The sequence below is a fragment of the Oncorhynchus nerka genome, linkage group LG16 (genome assembly GCF_034236695.1).
Source record: "Oncorhynchus nerka isolate Pitt River linkage group LG16, Oner_Uvic_2.0, whole genome shotgun sequence".
NCBI classification, from domain to species: Eukaryota; Metazoa; Chordata; class Actinopteri; order Salmoniformes; family Salmonidae; genus Oncorhynchus; species Oncorhynchus nerka.
This window is the reverse complement of record NC_088411.1, coordinates 18,708,218-18,727,977: the sequence shown is the minus strand read 5'-3', so window position 1 is coordinate 18,727,977 and position 19,760 is coordinate 18,708,218. Positions and strand designations below refer to the sequence as shown.

The window sequence follows — 19,760 nt, the reverse complement described above, 5'->3', positions numbered from 1 at the left end:
ACCATCCTGAGACAAGGCCGAGTATAGCCCACAAAGATCTCCACCACGGCACAGCTCAGAAAGGTTCAAATAATAGTGAGTTGTGTAGGACAGAGGACTGGGTATGAAGTTGAATGTTTCATTAAATGTTCTCTCATATGCTTTCAGGTTTGAACAGTTATGACGGGATGTGTGGGTCGCCATGTCAAACATATTTTACAGGGTCCTACACAGTTTGGAAGATGAGGGCTCCCTTGACCCGTCAAACAGCCTTCGCCTATTCTGTGTGCACTGTATTCCTCCTGTGCCTCCAAGCAGACCTAGACACCTAGACAAAATCAGACTCCCAACCAGCTATGGAACAAGCACATAATCCTGTCACCTTCCCTGGTAATGTAATTAAGTATTATCAACAAAAAGTTATTACATTTAAGTGATTTAAACAACTTGGACAGGGTCGATGCCTCCCCCGCAGAGCATGGCCAGGGAATTGTGGTCCCACCAGTGGAATGCCCACTGTTCAGAGCAGCCATCGACCCAACCTCACAATATTTATGTTTTGCTAGTGTTGCTACTTATGGCTGAATTATCCTTATACCTCTGCTTGATACTGTTGCAAGGAATAACTCTAGTCATTCTAAATGCTGCAGTGTTATGAAATGTGGTCACAGCAAAATGAGACCAATTGTCTGAATCAAATTTTCCACAACATTAATAACCAAAGATTCAGGCAGACAATTGAATTGTATAATAGAAACATCTTTAATCAAGGAGCTGCAGGGGATGTCTCTGATTTCACTGGGAAGAACTCAGAGTAAATGGTTACATGTCCCTTATATAATGAGAGAATACAATCCCATTGCTACACAAGTTATTTTTACAAGCAACAGTTCCAGAACACAATTGCATTGTGTTAGGGTGCAGACATACCAGGAGTCTGAGAGGCAAATCACAGTCCAACACAGAATAGGCTACAGACCAGCTCACCACATTCTACCACCACACTATGGACAACATTTATTTAAATGACTAAAATGGAAGTGTTTGAATACAAAGAGCTGCAGTCATTAAGTCAATTCTTTAACTATGGGAAAAGGTAATCCTTTTGACAGAAAATAAACATTCAAATAGATACAAATCAACAGAATGTCATGTGATACAATATGTAACAAAAACAAGTGATGCAATTAAGCAGGTGGAGTAATGAGTAGGATTCTGTGATCACATGTAAGCGATTGCTTTATCTGCCGTCCCGATGAAAAGTAGTTTGAAAATTCGAACATTTTCTGGACAATGCACCATGCTGCACCATGACTGACACTTCATGGACCATAGACTGGTGACCTGCAGCTCAGCATAATTTGGGATGTGCCACTTTGCTGTATGGAGGTCAAAAGGGTAAAATATTGTGTTTTATTTGTCTTATTTACAGTGAGTGTCTAAGGCCTACATTTAAAAATTATTTGTATAAATACTTGTCCCTGACCCATAGCATAACTTTAGGGACAGTGAAAACTGTTCGACTGGATAGCTCCACTTGTCCATCTTCTTCCTCTCCTCCAAGTTCACTGTGCACTGCCTTTTCCTCCATTCCTCCTGAAACACAGTTACCGGTGTGTGCGATGGTGACAAAGTCAATGTGAAAAACAATGCTGTGTTCATAGTATAGTATGTTCTATGGCTTTTGAAGGCAAAGTAATTGGACTATGTTACTAGGTGAGTAATCCAAGAGATGTTATCATTATAAACTGGTAATCAGCAACTGAATGTGTTCAGTTATCTTCCCAATCCTGTTGGTTTATGACCATTACTGTTGACAATTAACAAAAAAATAATAAATACAATAATTCAAAGGCTGAGGCTCACCTTTCCACATCTTGAACAAAGTCCTTAAAGTTTCTGACTATGGCAGTCCTGAAGGTTCCTCTCCTGCTCATTTCAGGAGTGATGAGGCCGACTACATAGTCAGCATCCGGATGAAAAAGGATAAATTAAATGTATAAATAAATCTGACTGTCTCATACAACATAACGAGTAATAAAACAAATTCACTAACTGAAATCTTCACCGGGGACAGAGAGACTCTTGTAGAGATTTGTCTGCTTCTGAAGGATGTACAGGAAGCCATACAACTTATTTAGGTGTACACTGAATAAAAGGTCTCCAGGCCTTTGTATTCTTGCCTGGTGTTCTGGAAGAAGGGTTCATTGCTCTTTTTTCCAGAGGCAGCCTGCCTCCGGGAAGAGGTTCAGAAAGGACCTGCAAGTAAAATGGAGAAAATTCACATTGATAAGTCTACGTTTGATTATATTTACTCTCAAAATTGTAATGAGAAACAGTGTAGGGAAGTGGAAGAGGTATACAAGATAGTGACAACTATCAGAAAGAGATTTAAGTGTTTCACTATGCATAAGATAGCATGTCTATTAATGTGTGTGCAGCCAAAACCACCTCTGAATACTCTCTCTGCTGAACACAAAGTGAACATCAGCTGGATATATGGGGAAATGCATTAACCGACTTGATCACATTTGAATGTCTCTAGCTTAAATAGCCAGCTAGTCCAGAACATTTTGTGAAGGCTAATTCAGATACAAATCAGATGACTAGTTTGAAAGTATGCTTTCTGTAAACCAAGTAGTTGTCCATAAAGGGCGAAATGTGATTTCAATCTCATGACGTAAGAGTGTCGTCATGGTGGACACATGTAACGTTACCTAGCTAGAATAACTGGATCCATTAGTGATGGGTCTAAAATCAATGGCTTATTTCGACCGGATTTGGTTTAATAAAAATATATGGACAACCTTACGGCTGGCAGTGGCTAGCTACAGGCATGCAGTGTCTTGCGATTCATTCAAGTTGTCTAGCTAGTCAGACAACTTTAAGACAGCCGACTAAATTAGTTAAGTAACGTACTTCGAAATTGTAACTTAACAGGTCAATATTGTAAAGAAACAGCAGGGAGTAGATCTCGAACCCGAGGTCCGGCGCGCTATCGAATGTGCCGCAAAAGCATGCTCGTGCGGCAGTGTCGATTTCCGCGCGTATAAACCTAGGGTCGTTACACTATATTAAGCGTATCTTTAAAATACATTTTAGGCAATATTAAGTCTAGGCTTCACGTATTGTTATGAGAAAAGCGATTTAGGGTTTCTCACACATCCACATATATATTGCTGACAGTGGCCTGCTGTAACGTTACAAGCATGCAATGAGGTATTGTCTTTAATTCCATGTCGATTTGGCTAGCTAATCCGACACCAAAGCCAGCCAACTACATTAACGTAATTCACAAATGTTAGTCACAGGTAATGTACGGATATTAGTAGCGTGTCTACCTAATACTACTTACCCAAAGTTTGGTGCAGGTTTTGTTAACTGCTTCGCCATGTTTATAACACTGGGAAAGATTTAGCGTGGTGGTGACGTCAGACCATCTGGATATGTAGCCAATATAAAAAGCTTTACTGGCCTGGAAAATATGTTTCCTGCACAATTTTCCCCCTCATAAAGCTCTTTTGTGGAATAATTCAGACATAACTGTAAGGAATAAGTCATTGTTCTACCCCAGCTGGCATGAGAGGAATATTGACTTTGTCCTTGATATTTTCGACAACAAGGGTAATATTCTCACATATGAACAATTTATATGTTATGCACTTGAGTGAGGACCCAAAAGCGGTTTAACAAAAACAGAGTCCTTTAATGTAAACACAGGGAAGACATAGATCCTCTTCAGATGTAGATAATGGCAAAATAGACAACCCGCAGAGAGGGCGACAAATGAAACAAAAAGTCCTTCTGATAATTACAAAGAGCCCCCTTCTTAGCAGCAGAGGAGAATAGCTGGGTTAGCGGCGACAGGCTGCAGGTCTCTCTGGGTAGGCGCGGGTCGTAGAGGAACAGAGGTACCTGATCTCACGTAGCATCAGATGAACTGGACACAACGTAGCATCAGATGAACTGGACACAGTACCAACGATAAGACAGTTAGCTGAGTACAGGATGCACTTGCCAGGCAGATACCGACAGGACGGGACAAGGGTGAAGCAAACGAGACGATAGTTTGGTTCTGGCATGAGAAACTCAAACGAGAATCTGACAAAGAAAGAAGCAGGAACAGAGAGAGAAATAGAGACCTAATCAGAGGGAAAAAGGGAACAGGTGGGAAAAGGGTGAACGAGGTAGTTAGAGGAGATGAGGAACAGCTGGAGGAGGAGAGAAAGAGAAGGTAACCTAATACGACCAGCAGAGGGAGACAGAGTGAAGAGAAAGAACAGGAACAAGACATAATATGACAATACATGACATTATAACATTGAAAGAGTTTCCAATACCTTTCAGACAGTTTATTTCTGTGATCAAAGCCGTTCCCAGTGGTCTAACTACACTTGTGAAAAGTCATCTTAATTTTGGGAATGATCACAAAGTTTATCCAGAACTCAGATTGGAAGGCGTGGGCTTACTTGAGAAATCTTGTTGTAATAAATATATAAGACAAATTCTTCATTCACAAAACCAACTTACACCGAGAGGAAAGTTTTTCTGGAACATGCTTATTCCTGACATTGTCTGGAAAAATGCACGGTTAAGACCTTACAAATACTGTATACCAAACAAAGTTAAGGAAGTGCACTTCAACATTTTGCATAAGATATATCCATGTAATTCTATGATGTCCAAATGTGTGGCTACTGATGATATCTGCGTTTTCTGTGAAAAAGGTGAGAATCTGTCTCACTTGTTCTTTGAATGTAAATTTGTGTCAGAATTTTGGGAAAACCTTGCAAAGTACTTATTTACCATTATGAACACTGCCTATAATTTTAACATAAAATATATAATATGTTACTATTGCAATGATCACAAAACCTCTGAAATGATTTTAAATTTTTTTAAATTCTTGTTGCCAAACACTTTATACACAAACAAAAATTCCAAAATTCTATACCAAAATTACCTATTTTTCTGATTGAATTTAATTATCTTATTAAAACACTAACCCTAGTGAATAACAACAAGAATAACATCTTCATGACTCATTATAATAAGATATTTTCAGAGTGAAACTTAAATTGTACTTAAATTGTACTTAAATTGTTTCTTTTTTGTATTTTATTTATATTTTTTGTATGTTTGAGCATTGTTAATACCTGTGTTTGGTTTGCTAGACATGTTTGATGTAGCAATGTAAGTTGATTTTTGTATTATGAATAATAAAAAAATAAAATATATATATAAAAAAGCCTGTCTATCATGTTCATTGATTGGGTTAAGAAAACCTCTCACTCCAAAACGAGTGGATCAATGGAGACTCATTGTCTATGCCTCCCCCTTTAACCCCCGCCCTTCGCGGAAATATAATACCAAAACTCGCAATCGAGTATAAAATCATTTGTCAGAGTTTTGCTCTCGCTTTAAAATGATTTGCGTACAAGTTTTTGTTTGTTTTTGATGTCTTATTTTTGTTTACAATTCTATGCATTTTGCTTTCAGTTGTTTGGCTTTTGATTTCAACATTCATTATTTCAACCGTCCTCGAAAATATGTTTACATTCTCAACTTTATTTTTCATGTATGTATGTATGTATGTATGTATGTATGTATGTATGTATGTATGTATGTATGTATGTATGTATGTATGTATGTATGTATGTATGTATGTATGTATGTATGTATGTATGTATGTATGTATGTATGTATGTATGTATGTATGTATGTATGTATGTATGTATGTATGTATGTATGTATGTATTATGTATGTATGTATGTATGTGTGTATATATATATATACACACACACACACACAATACATATTGCGTGTAATTGACCCCATACTTATTGCTTAATGAGAAACCCATAGTATACACCGTCCAATGAAATGCTTACTTGCAGCATCCGCCCTGAACAGCATATCACCCCAGGTATTACATTCCAAACTGCAAGTCCTTTCATGATGTTAACAAATTCTGGCAACTAGTCCATTACTCTGTTAATTTTTACAACACAATAACACAGACCGAGAGTGGGAGAAAGATAGAGGGTGAACGACAGATGAGTGCTGCTTATATTTGAAGCACGTAGCAAAGTTAATGAAGTGCTAAAGGTCAATCTTTCTGACAGTTTTACCAGCTGTTCTCTCTCACACTGAGCAGTTTGGGATCATGACAGAAGCAGAGCTGTACACAGAATACAAGGGGGTCTACCTCCCCACACATCTACACCCTCAGGGGAGCCTGAAATACTATGAGGAGTTTACTTTTCGTCATGACGACATTCTCATTGTCACATATCCTAAGTCAGGTAAGTAGCTTTTATTAATAAACAACTATAGACTATTGGTAGATAACTGCACAGACTGAGTTGATAATACATGATGCAACACACACTGTGATAGTGAACACTAAATAGTTGTCAAGCCTACTGTTGCCTTTATAAGGCGCATGCCTGAGTGACTGCACATCACAAAGAGGTCTGTCTGTACTTGTGGGCTAAAGCTATGATACTGTAGAAATCCTACCCTCAGTATCTACATTGCATTCAGAAAGTATTCAGACCCCTTTAATTTTTGCACATTTTTACGTTACGGCCTTATTCTAAAATTGATTGAATGAATATTTTTCCTCATCAATCTACACACAATACCCCATAATGACAAAGCGAAAACACGTTTTTTATATATATTTTTTTCAAATTTATAAAAAAACATATACCTAATTTACATAAGTATTCAGAGCAAAAACTAAGGAATTGGCCCTAGAGCTCTGAGACAGGATTGTGTCAAGGCACAGATCTGGGGAAGTGTACCAAAAAATGTCTGCAGCATTGAAGATCCCCAAGAACACAGTGGCCTCCATCATTCTTAAATGGAAGAAGTTCGGAACCACGAAGACTCTTCCTAGAGCTGACCGTCAGGCCAAACTGAGCAACCGGGGGAGAAGCGCCTTGGTCAGGGAGTAGACCAAGAACCCAATGGTTATTCTGACAGAGCTCCAGAGTTCCTCTGTGGAAATGGGAGAACCTTCCAGAAGGACAACCATCTCTGCAGCACTCTACCAATCAGGCCTTTATGGTAGCGTAGCCAGACAGAAGGCACTCCTCAGTAAAAGACACTTGACAGCCCACTTGGAGTTTGCCAAAATACACCTAAATACTCTCAGACCATGAGAAACAAGATTCTCTGGTCTGATGAAATCAAGATTGAACTCTTTGGCCTGAATGCCAAGTGTCACGTCTGGAAGAAATATGGCACCATCCCTACGGTGAAGCATGGTGGTAGTGGCAGCATCACACTGTGGGGATGTTTTTCAGCGGCAGGGACTGGGAGACTAGTCAGGATCGAGGGAAATATGAACAGAGCAAAGTACAGAGATCCTTGATGAAAACCTGCACCAGAGCGCTCAGGACCTCAAACTGGGGCCAAGGTTCACCTTCCAACAGGACAACAACCCTAAGTACACACCCAAGACAATGCAGGAGTGGCTTCGGAACAAGTCTCTGAATGTCCTTGAGTGGCCCAGCCAGAGCCCGGACTTGAACCTGATCTCTTGAGCTACGCTCCCCATCCAACCTGACAGAGCTTGAGAGGATCTCCAGAGAAGAATAGGAGAAACTCCCCAAATACAGGTGTGCCAAGCTTGTAGAGTCATACAGACAAAGACTCGAGGCTTTAATCGATGCCAAAGGTGAGTCAAAAAGTACTGAGTAAAGGGTCTGAATACATATGTAAATGTGATATTTTATAAATTAGTAACAAAATGTGTAAAAAGTCAAGAGGTCTGAATACTTTCCGATTGCACTCTATATGACCATTTCCAGGACTGCAGTTATCATGCCTTCCTTTGGGAGTACAAACTTGCTGGTTCATGGGGTTCATTCCCTGCTAGAGCTTTATTTTGTAAATGTAAATGAAGCTCAAACATCTGCTTTTCCACTCCACCTGTCTTTACCCCTGTCTTTCTCTGTCCCTCTCCCCCCAGGTACAACATGGATGCAGGAGATTGTTCCCCTGGTACAGAGTGGAGGGGACCTGACCCCGGTGCTGACTGTCCCAAATTGGGACAGAGTTCCTTGGCTAGAAGAGACAAGGGCCTGTGTCCTCAATCTGGAGCAGAGGGCATCACCACGCCTGTTTTCTACCCACTACCACTACAACATGATGCCCGCCTCCTTCTTCACTGTCAAGCCTAAGGTAGTGCACTGTAGATACGTGTAGATCAGCTCCTGTAGTGAAGCTGGTTTGGTGAACTATGCTGCTTTAGCTTTAGGCTTTAACACAATGGGCTAACACGATCATAGGTCACATTGATGACCTGGGTTTAATACCCAGTTGATCACATTTCTCATCATGTCAAGAGAATGTAGTCTGTCACTACATCGAATTTTACAATTCTAAGGCTGATTGCGCACATTGTGCACTATTAGAATAATACACAATGGCCTTGGGTAATGAATGGTTGATCAGAGAGATTCCTCATCTCCAGGTCATCTATGTGATGAGAAACCCTAAAGATGTGTTCACATCCTCCTATCACTACTACGGCATGGCCTCCTTCCTGGTCCAACCTGGCACTCAGGACCAATTCCTGCAGAAGTTCCTCAATGGAAAAGGTTTAGTATTCTTTCTTGTTTTCCAACTATTACAGACATTTTGATATCAGTTTCATGCTTTTAGAATCAGAAAAGGCTTAGTGATCTGTGTTTTTTTGATTGACAGATTTATTTAGGTTCCGGTGACCTACTCTACTGTATAAAGCAGACTTGGCTCTAGAATAAATGGGCTCAAATATCCAATATGAAAGAACAGGAGCAATTTATCAAAAGAGCCTGGAATTATCATTAACAATTGATGTACTGTTTAGTCTCCTTCCTTTGAATAATTGACGCTACCTCTGTTATTCACAATTCATTCACTTATCCTCTGACCTATCAAGTATTGATAGAGCATTTGTAGTTGTCTTTTATTGTAATAACTTTGATGATACCTTTGTGGCCCCCCCCAGTGATGTTTGGTTCGTGGTTTGACCACGTGATAGGCTGGTTGAACGCTAAGGACCAGGACCACACCATGTACATCTCCTACGAAGAGATGATATTTGTGAGTATCGTATGCTCAGTCAATACCCTAACAAAAGGACTTACACTTGGACGCGATGATTGCATTTGATAACATCTCTTCCTTTATACAGAGTTAGAGATGAGTGTGTTTGATGTTAGGGATGTACAGTCGTGGCCAAAAGTTTTGAGAATGACACATATATTAATTTTCACAAAGTCTGCTGCCTCAGTGTCTTTAGATATTTTTTGGATTTGTCAGAATTTGTGGGTTTTTGTTTGTCCACCTGCCTCTTGAGGATTGACCACAAGTTCTCAATGGGATTAAGGTCTGGGGAGTTTCCTGGCCATGGACCCAAAATATCGATGTTTTGTTCCCAGAGCCACTTAGTTATCCCTTTTGCCTTATGGCAAGGTGCTCCATCATGTTTGAAAAGGCATTGTTCGTCACCAAACTGTTCCTGGATGGTTGGGAGAAGTTGTTCTCGGAGGATGTGTTGGTACCATTCTTTATTCATGGCTGTGTCCTTAGACAAAATTGTGAGTGAGCCCACCCCCTTGGCTGAGAAGCAACCCCACACATGAATGGTCTCAGGATGCTTTACTGTTGGCATGACAGGACTAATGGTAGCGCTCACCTTGTCAGAAAATCTTTTTTCCAGATGCCCCAAACAATTGGAAAGGGGATTCATCAGAGAAAATGACTTTACCCCCGTCCTCAGCAGTCCAATCCCTTTTGCAGAATATCAATCTGTCCCTGATGTTTTTCCTGGAGAGAAGTGGTTTCTTTGCTGCCCTTCTTGACACCAGGCCATCCTCCAAAAGTCTTTGCCTCACTGTTCATGCAGATGCACTCACACCTGCCTGCTGCCATTCCTGAGCAAGCTCTGTACTGGTGGTGCCCCGATCCCGCAGCTGAATCAACTTTAGGAGACGGTCCAGGCGCTTGCTGGACTTTCTTGGGCGCCCTGAAGCCTTCTTCACAACAATTGAACCGCTCTCTTTGAAGTTCTTGATGATCCGATAAATGGTTGATTTAGATGCAGTCTTACTGGCAGCAATATCCTTGCCTGTGAAGCTCTTTTTGTGCAAAGCAATGATGACGGCACGTGTTTCCTTGCAGGTAACCAAGGAAGAACAATGATTCCAAGCACCACCCTCCTTTTGAAGCATCCAGTCTGTTATTCAAACTCAATCAGCATGACAGAGTGATCTCTAGCCTTGCCCTCGTCAACACTCACACCTGTGTTAACGAAAGAATCACTGACATGATGTCAGCTGGTCCTTTTGTGGCAGGGCTGAAATGCAGTGGAAATGTTTTGGGGGGATTCAGATCATTTGCATGGCAAAGAGGGACTTTGCAATTAATTGCAATTCATCTGATCACTCTTCATAACATTCTGGAGTATATGCAAATTGCCAACATACAAAGTGAGGCAGCAGACTTTGTGAAAATTGATATTTGTGTAATTCTCAAAACTTTTGGCCACGACTGTGTAGACCACCATGTTTTTACCCCCACAATTTGTCATCTACTGTGGTTACTCCCAACACAACTTAGTCAGATTCAGTCAAGAACACACATGGATATATTTCATTGTAGTCCTTCAAAGTTATTGATATAAAATCATGTGACCCCCCAGGATCTGAGGGATTCTGTGTCAAAGATCTCGCAATTCATGGGGAAGTCTCTGGACTCTGAGGTAATAGAGAAGATAGCAGACCATTGTGTGTTCAAGAACATGAAACAGAACAAGATGTCCAACTACTCCCTGGTCCCCAATGAGTTTATGGACCGTACTAAATCAGAGTTCCTTAGGAAAGGTACCCACATATCTTTATAAATGACAATACCTTTGAACAGAGTATTTGGAAATGATAGGCCGTCTGTAACAGTCCAATGTGTTAATGTGACTATGTTTCTGCAGGAATCGCTGGAGATTGGAAGAACCAATTGACTGTGTCCCAGGCAGAATACTTTGATGCAGTTTACAAAAACCAAATGAAGGACATCAAATACAAATTTGTGTGGGATTGAACTGACCATATTTTTTTCCTCCAGTCATTATCATAAATCACATAATCCCAATATAAACCGTTGCTATAAAACAAATTATTCAATACATAAAATGCATATGATAGAACTGCTGTTGATTTGACATGTATCATTAAACATATTAGGCCTATGTCTCAGTCACTGAATGTCTGTCTATATTGTCAATATTATATTATCAACCAGGTATTCTGTTGTAATATTCATATATTGTCATACAAGAGTCAAAAACCAATGATAAATCATTGGGCAAAACGTTCATTGATACTAGAGTAGATTACATTTTATTTGATATCTCCTTCCCAGTAGGTGGCGACACAACATTTCAATACAGTCCCCGTGTATTACCATCGATAAATAATGTAATCTAGCCACGTAAACATTGTATCCAAGGATCCAGAGACAATTTAAAACCAAGTGCAGCAGCTTGCCTTTCTGAGTTTTGTCAGTAACATCTACGGATAATTGCAGATTATTTACGGTGTGAAATTATTTGTTTATAAATGCAAGATGGTCCAGAAGTGTCTTTAACCAGGCAGCCAGGTAGGTGGCTATCGTTAGCAGGAATGTATTCATTTAACCAATTCTGTAGCAAAACGTTTCTTAAACGGAAGCAAATAGAACGAAACGGGGCGTGACCTACCTGATATTGTGCAATGGAAACTGTCGTTTTATTGCGAAACGTTTGGCAACTGGCGGAATGAATACACCCCTGGTACTCACTGGATGCGGGACGTTAGCCAACGAACATTAGTTAGCTAGGTAGTTAGTGTTAAACGCCATTATGTACAATTAATAAGCTAGATAATGTGGCTTTGGAGGCGAACGAAGCTAAATAATTTGAAAAGCGAGAGTAGATAACTGGCTAGCTAGCTAATCTTGTTCAAAGACAATATACTAGTTAGAGCCAGGTATCAACGTCACGTGGGCACTTGTAGCTAGCTACCTACTTTTATTTATTTATCTGACTTCAATCCCGTTTTGACTTGTTTGCAGCATCATCACGTTTTGTTTTGTCGTGTTCTGCAGCAACATCAAGCTAGCTAAACAAAATTCCATTGTTGCAATCACATATTTTTAGTTGTATGTTTTATATCATGTGCCATTCCCCAGGACCAATGATGAGTCATTGCTCCAATAACTTTTTTACCTGACAGGCCTTGACAGCACACAGGAACATCAGACCCAGGTACTGCATGAAGTGCACAGCTACTGCTTTGAAAATCACACCACTAACCCCACAGTGTGCCTATTTGTATTACATGAAGCTAGCTACATGTGTTTTACTTGATGCCAGTCAAATAAACTAAACGTTTCCTCTTGAAAGCAGACTGATATCATGGAGGAAACCAAGGGAGAGCTGGTGAATCTGTGTATGGACTATCCTGAGGGTCTCTCCATATTCAAGATTCACAACCTTTACCTGAAGGCCTACAACAAGCCTCTGGATCTGGGATGCTCAAACAGGCAAGGAGAACTTCTAATATAAGACAGTGAAGGGCAACTGGTCCGAGAGGTGTACTGTACACACCAATAGTCAACTTCTCATGGGTTAAATCAGTGTTACGAGTTGAGCTGGTATGAAAGCCTGTGCACCAGGGATCATCAACTAGATTCAGCAGCAGGACAATTTTTTTTATTGAGTGGATGGTCAGGGGGCCAGCACGTAATTACAAATAATTTGTAGTCTAAGTTGACCGCACAAAGCCCAACAGATAATATTTTCCTAAAACATAATAATTTCAAACCTTGCTCACGTTTGTATGCAATCACATACAGTTGAAGTCGGAAGTTTACATACACTTAGGTTGGAGTCATTAATTAAAATGTGTTTTTCAACCACTCCACAAATTTCTTGTTAACAAACTATAATTTTGGCAAGTTTGTTAAAACATCTACTTTGTGCATGACACAAGTCATTTTTCCAACAATTGTTTACAGACAGATTATTTCACTTAGAATTCACTGTATCACCATTCCAGTGGGTCAGAAGTTTACATACACTAAGTTGACTGTGCCTTTAAACAGCTTGGAAAATTATGTCTGTGCCTTTAAACAGCTTGGAAAATTATGTCATGGCTTTAGAAGCTTCTGATAGGCTAATTTACATCATTTGAGTCAATTGGAGGTCTACCTGTGGATGTATTTCAAGGCCTACCGTCAAACTCAGTGCTTCTTTGCTTGACATCATGGGAAAATCAAAAGAAATCAGCCAAGACCTCAGAAAAACAATTGTAGACCTCCACAAGTCTGGTTCATCCTTGGGAGCAATTTCCAAATGCCTGAAGGTACCACGTTCATCTGTACAAACAATAGTACGCAAGTATAAACACCATGAGACCATGCAGCCGTCATACCGCTTAGGAGGGAGACGCGTTCTGTCTCCTAGATATGAACGTACTTTGGTGTGAAAAGTGCAAATCAATCCCAGAACAACAGCAAAGGACCCTGTGACGATGCTGGAGGAAACAGGTACAAAAGTATCTATATCCACAATAAAACGAGTCCTATATCGATGTAACCTGAAAGGCAGGGTAGCCTAGTGGTTAGAGCGTTGGACTAGTAACCGGAAGGTTGCAAGTTCAAACCCCCGAGCTGACAAGGTACAAATCTGTCATTCTGCCCCTGAACAGGCAGTTAACCCACTGTTCCTAGGCCGTCATTGAAAATAAGAATTTGTTCTTAACTGACTTGCCTAGTAAAATAAAGGTAAAAAAAAAAGGAAGAAGCCACTTCTCCAAAACCACCATAAAAAAGCCAGACTACGGTTTTGCAGCACATGAGGACAAAGATCATACTTTTTGGAGAAATGTCCTCTGGTCTGATGAAACAAAAATACAACTGTTTGGCCATAATGAACATTGTTGTTTTTGGAGGAAAAAGGGGGAGGCTTGCAAGCCGAAGAACACCATCCCAACCGTGAAGCACGGGGGTGGCAGCATCATGTTGTGGGGGTGCTTTGCTGCAGGAGGGACTGGTGCACTTCACAAAACAGATGGCATCATGAGGAGGAAAATTATGTGGATATATTGAAGCAACATTTCAAGACATCAGTCAGGAAGTTAAAGCTTGACCGCAAATGGGTATTCCAAATGGACAATGACCCCAAGCATACTTCCAAAGTTGTGGCAAAATGGCTTAAGGACAACAAAGTCAAGGTATTGGAGTGGCCATCCAAGCCCTGACCTCAATCCTATAGAAAATCTGTAGGCAGAACTGAAAAAGCGTGTGAGAGCATGGAGGCCTACAAACCTGACTCAGTTACACCAGCTCTGTCAAGAGGAATGGGCCAAAATTCACCCAAGCTTTTGTAAGGCTTCCCAAAACGTTTGACCAAAGTTAAACAATTTTAAAGGCAATGCTAGCAAATACTAATTGAGTGTGTAAACTTCTGACCCACTGGGAATGTGATGAAAGAAATAAAAGCTGAAATAAATCATTCTTTCTACTATTATTCTGACATTTCATATTCTTAAAATAACGTGGGGATCCTAATTGACCTAAGACAGGGAATTTGTCTAGGATTAAATAGAATTTAAATGTATTACTAGAGTTTAAATGTATTTAGCTAAGTGTATGTATTAAATGTATTTGGCTAAGGTGTATGTAAACTTCTGACTTCAACTGTATCTCTATTATGTTTGGGAATACTTTGCAACATATTTCCAAAATTAAAATATCTTGGAGCTGATTTGCTAGTGTTTTTACTGTCTTTTATGTCCTCCCCTTCAGAAAAGTCACCCACGTGCCAAATTTGACCTGCAGGCTGCAAGTTGGGGAACCTCCAAGTCCTAGTACAGGGTTTCCCAAACTCGGGAACCCAAGGGGTGCACATTTTGTTTTTTGCCCTAGCACTACACAGCTGATTAAAATAATCAACTAATCATCCAGCTTTGATAATTTGAATCCGCTGTGTAGTGTTAGGGCAGGAAACAAAATGTGCACCCCTTGGGCTCCAGAGGCCCGAGATTGGAAAAGCTGGCCTAGTGCCCAGCTATCCTAGCAGTTGACATTGCAGATGACAGTGTACTGATGTATAGTGTACAGATAATTAATGATTGCTCATTAACTTTTTTTCTATCTGTATTTGTTGTCTCTTTATATGTTCTTGTTTATGTTTTGATTCCTTTTTTGTATATAGAGCTGCAACCAAAATCCCCCCACAGGAAAATAAAATCATTATCTCATCCCTACTCTACATTGTTACTATGGTAAATGTTCTCTCACACAGTAGGTATCGGTGAAGTACAAACTTTCTAATCCTATCTTATTTTATTTTAGGTTGTTGGCACTAGAGACACTGCTGAAGACCATACCTGACCAGCTCCGCTTCTCCTCTACTGGAGGACTGACTGTATGGCCTATCACGTCTCGTCTACACACATCCACCTCATCATCTTCCTCATCATTAGCATCATCGTCAGCAGCAGCTATAGAACGTCCCACTGCACCTGGAAGCTCAGCACAGGATATCAGCAAAGGTCAGAAGTTGAGGAACCCACTGATCTGTATATGAGTGGATAAGTGAAAACATGGATTTCGCCGTCTTACTTACACCAATCCAACCCTCAGATTTGTAGGCAGACGTTGTATTTTCAAAACAAGGAGACCTTTGATATTGCCTAACGTGTTGATTTGTCTTCCTTTCCAGCTGTGTGCCTGAACAGGCTCAGAAGAGAGGTGCTGCTCATGCTCGGCGCCTTCCCTGGTGGTGTGGAGGTGCCTAAGTTGTGTGCCTGCTACAAGCAGATGTACGGCAGGCAGCTGACCCTCAGAGAATATGGGCTGGCAGGCCTCCAAGAGCTGTTTGCTGCCCTGGGGGACCAGGTGTGTGTGGAGAGACAGGACAAGATGAACTTGGTTCGGCTGAGCAGTCCTGGTGACCAGATGGAATACACACAGCCACAGCAGGGGCATGTACGGGAGAGGAGGAGGAGGAGAGAGGAAGAAGAAAAAGAAGAGAAGGATGTAAACGAAAGCCTGTCAGGAGCTCTGCTTAGGAAGACAGGTGAGGCTTTCTGTTGTTATATTTAGTGTTGAATTGACTATAGGGCTGGCTGAATGTCTGCCTGTTTCGCAAAAATCCTTTAATTAAAAAAAAAATGATGAACGTTTATGTCTGCTTTTTCTCATGTTGTTGTTTTGGTTTTGTCTTCTTCGTTCCTTTTGTCCTGTGTGCACATTCCCATTTACAAGTGCATACAGTACCAGTCAAAAGTTTGGACAGACCTATTCATTTCAGGATTTTTCTTTATTTTTTACTATTCTCTACATTATAGAATAATAGTGAAGACCTCAAACAATGAAATAACACACATGGAATCATGTAGTAACCAAAAATGTGTTAAAATATATTTATTTATTTAATATTTCAGAATCTTCTAAGTAGCCACCCTTTGCCTTGATGACAGTTTTGCACACTTTTGGCATTCTCTCAACCAGCTTAATGAGGTAGTCACCTGGAATGCATTTCAATTAACAGGTTAACAGGTTTTTGTTAAGTTCATTTGTGGAATTTCTTTCATTTTTAATGCGTTTGAGCCATTCAGTTGTGTTGTGACATGGTAGGGGTGGTATACAGAAGATAGCTCTATTTGGTAAAAGACAAAGTCCATATTATGGCAAAAACAGCTCAAGCAAAGAGAAATGACAGTCCATCATTACTTTAAGACATGAAGGTCAGTCAATCCGGAAAATGCCAAGAACATTTTTTGAAGTGCATTCGTAAAAACCATCAAGCTCTATGATGGAACTGGCTCTCATGAGGACCGCCACAGGAAAGGAAGACCCCTGAGTTACCTCTGCTGTAGAGGATAAGTTCATTAGGGTTACCAGCTTCAGAAATTGCAGCCCAAATAAATGCTTCACAGAGTTCAAGTAACAGACACATCTCAACATCAACTGTTCAGAGGAGAGTGTGAATCAGACATTCATGGTCGAATTGCTGCAGAGAAACCACTACTAAAGGACATCAATAAGAAAAATACACTTGCTTGGGTCAAGAAACACGAGCAATGGACATTAAGCTGGTGGAAATCTGTCCTTTGGTATGATGAGTCCAAATTGAAATTTCTGGTTCCAACCGCCGTGTCTTTCTGAGACGCGGAGTAGGTGAACGGATGATCTCCGCATGTGTGTTTCCCACTGTGAAGCATGGAGGAGGAGGTGTTGGGGTGCTTTGCTGGTGACACTGTCTGTGATTTATTTAGAATTCAAGGCACACTTAACCAGCATGGCTATCACAGCATTGTGCAGCGATACACCATCCCATCTGGTTTGGGGTTTGTGGTACTATCATTTGTTTTTCAACAGGACAATGACCCAAAACACACCCCCAGCTGTGTAAGGGCAATTTAACCAAGAAGGAGAGTGATGGAGTGCTGCATCAGATGACCTGGGCTCCACAATCACCCAACCTCAACCCGATTGAGATGGTTTGGGATGAGTTGGACCGCAGAGTAAAGGAACAGCAGCCAACAAGTTCTCAGCATATGTGGAAACTCCTTCAAGACTGTTGGAAAAGCATTCCAGGTGACTACCTCATGAAGCTGGTTGAGAGATTCCAAATCTGTCATCAAGGCAAAGGGTGGCTACTTTAAAGAATATAAAATATATTTGGATTTGTTTAACAGATTTGTGGTTACTTCGTGATTCCATATGTGTCATTTAATAGTTTTGATGTCTTCACTATTATTCTACAATGTAGAAAATAGTTCAAATAAAAATGCATCAGCTTCTCGTTGCGCACAGAGCAGACACTAAAAAGGGAGTATCAATGAACATTGATTCTAGAAGATGAATTCTCAGTTTGTCATTGCGGTACTAGGTCCCAGTAGCAGCATTTTAGCCAAATACTGTTATACTATCTGTGTAGTCTGTTTTGTAAATGTGCAATAAGCATAAGACACAATTATATAAGGAATTGGCAACTTTGTTCTCTCTCATTCCTAGAAATAAGGTAGGCTACCTGATTTCAACATCTGAACATTGTGGACAGGCTAGCATGCTGTTCAAACAGAAGTGTTAAGTTCCATGTTTTAAGTATCCCTATATTTGTTATTACAGTGCTATCACTCTGTTATTAGTGCTCCTGCGCAGGAGTCTCGTTGTTGATGAACCTGAGTGGAATGGTAACCGTGTATTGCTCTAATACGGTTGAGTAAGTGTTGTTAAACTGGAACCTTGTTGTTGTGTCATTATGAGTTAACAAGAAGAGTGTGTTCATAACAATTCAACTGATCTACCTTGTTAGCTAACAAAGAGATCAAAGTTGGCTAGATTTGAAACAGCCTAAAGATTAGCTGGCTACTCAATAGCATGTGGGCTTGTACTTGAGAGATTTATAAGACTTGTGTTTAATTTTCTATAATGCCTGCTACAATAAGTTAGTCATTATTAGTGAATGTGCATTATTAGTGAATGTGCATTATGCATGGTTCTGGTTAAATGTGTAACAAAAAGGGCATTCCATAGGCAAACTTGAAAGCCAGATCAGTGATTATGGCAAAAAAACTATTTTGGGCTTATACTGTATTTAGCCTAAGTATAATTTCACAAGCCCTGAATTTGTTAGATTATTGATGACTGTTTGAAATGCAGTGTATTTGACATTTAATTGTACAACCAAGCTTCTTTAGAGAACATTTAAAACATATATATATATATATATATATCTCGTGAATCCCCCATAGATGGCCATAATGCTCTTGAGCGAGCAATGTTCCCTCTAAGCTGTGCACCCTGCTCCCCCTGGACTGCCTCACAGAAAGAATATCAGCCCGTGCAGGAAAGTATGAGGTTGAACTTAACTCAAAATTCTAGAGTTTTCCCCCTTAGTAAACACTATCAACGTTTCCCTCTACTGTAGGAATTGTGATTGAATCAATGCAATATTAGCCACTTTCAATGCAAGATACTGAAACAAAACAAACTATGCAAGACTTAGTTTTACATACTAACTGTGCAAGCGATTTTATTGTAGGCAGAAGGCATAGGAGTAGGATCCTGTTGCATTGACCGGCACGACTCAGGCCTGTACTCTGCACAGACTGGTGCGCCATATCCAATCAGAGCTGCATTAGGCCTATATGCAAATAGACCATTGCCATAATGGATCTGTGCCATTCACTTTCAACTGGACTGTGTTTTCAGCATGAGCGGTCGTGAGTAGATGCGTTTGTGTTGAGATCAAAGCGAGAGCTGCATGTAGCCATGTGTGCACATTTGTTCTTATCCGTTGCTAGATAGTGAGTTATTATCCCAGTTATTGATACTTTGTATTCAGCAATGGGTGGGGGATTGCTTCTTACAAGAGCACAAATCGTTTACATTTCTATCTTTGAAAAGCGAGTCGGTAAAATGCGAATTTTTTTTGTCTTAAAGGGGCAGTGTTGTATTTTTTGGCAGGCTTGAATACGCTAAGTAACCAATAGGCTGAGGGTAGCATCATTTGTCTGATTCTCTGTAATAATAGTATGGGAATAATAATACATTTTATATTCCTCCCTACACTTCCTACATAGCTAAGTTCCTGCCGATCGTCAACACAGGTCGTCACGCTCTGCGGTCGCACCCAAGCGCCTCATAATTTGACCTTTATTTAACTAGGCAAGTCAGTTAAGAACTAATTCTTATTTACAATGATGGCCCGGACGGCGCTGGACCATTTGTG

The 19,760-nt window shown here is 40.3% G+C and overlaps 2 protein-coding genes and 1 long non-coding RNA gene across 6 annotated transcripts in view; 2 read left to right on the top strand and 1 right to left on the bottom strand.

The window, feature by feature from the left end:
- Window positions 1–722: 722 nt before the first annotated feature.
- Window positions 723–3,429, bottom strand: LOC115144581 (uncharacterized). Its single transcript, XR_003865835.2, has 3 exons — window positions 3,335–3,429; window positions 1,846–2,238; window positions 723–1,575 (listed from the first exon to the last, which is right to left on the bottom strand). It is a non-coding gene; the product is annotated as an uncharacterized LOC115144581 (long non-coding RNA).
- A 2,579-nt stretch (window positions 3,430–6,008) lies between these two features.
- Window positions 6,009–11,238, top strand: sult2st2 (sulfotransferase family 2, cytosolic sulfotransferase 2). Its single transcript, XM_029684949.2, has 6 exons — window positions 6,009–6,285; window positions 7,962–8,173; window positions 8,466–8,592; window positions 8,985–9,079; window positions 10,680–10,860; window positions 10,965–11,238. Exons 1-6 carry the CDS (start codon window positions 6,147–6,149, stop codon window positions 11,072–11,074), a joined length of 864 nt encoding a protein of 287 aa, XP_029540809.1. The 5' UTR covers window positions 6,009–6,146; the 3' UTR covers window positions 11,075–11,238.
- A 247-nt stretch (window positions 11,239–11,485) lies between these two features.
- wu:fj29h11 (uncharacterized) overlaps window positions 11,486–19,760 on the top strand; it is a 56,154-nt gene continuing 47,879 nt past the window's right edge. For 2 of the 4 annotated variants that reach the window (XM_029684946.2, XM_029684942.2), the window contains exons 1-5: window positions 11,486–11,632; window positions 12,247–12,278; window positions 12,417–12,556; window positions 15,371–15,570; window positions 15,741–16,097. In XM_029684946.2, coding sequence (XP_029540806.1) covers window positions 11,593–11,632; window positions 12,247–12,278; window positions 12,417–12,556; window positions 15,371–15,570; window positions 15,741–16,097 — 769 coding nt within the window. In that variant the 5' untranslated portion in view covers window positions 11,486–11,592. The remainder of the gene's footprint in view (window positions 11,633–12,246; window positions 12,279–12,416; window positions 12,557–15,370; window positions 15,571–15,740; window positions 16,098–19,760) is intronic. The other 2 variants (XM_029684943.2, XM_029684945.2) reach the window with 2 other exon arrangements.

Excerpts from the sequence above, each read along its gene's own strand:
- sult2st2 (XM_029684949.2), top strand. The coding sequence starts at position 6,147 with ATGACAGAAGCAGAGCTGTACACAGAATACAAGGGGGTCTACCTCCCC. Across the intron at positions 6,286-7,961 it reads TGTCACATATCCTAAGTCAG|GTACAACATGGATGCAGGAG; the intron begins GTAAGTAGCTTT and ends CTCTCCCCCCAG. Across the intron at positions 10,861-10,964 it reads ATCAGAGTTCCTTAGGAAAG|GAATCGCTGGAGATTGGAAG; the intron begins GTACCCACATAT and ends ATGTTTCTGCAG.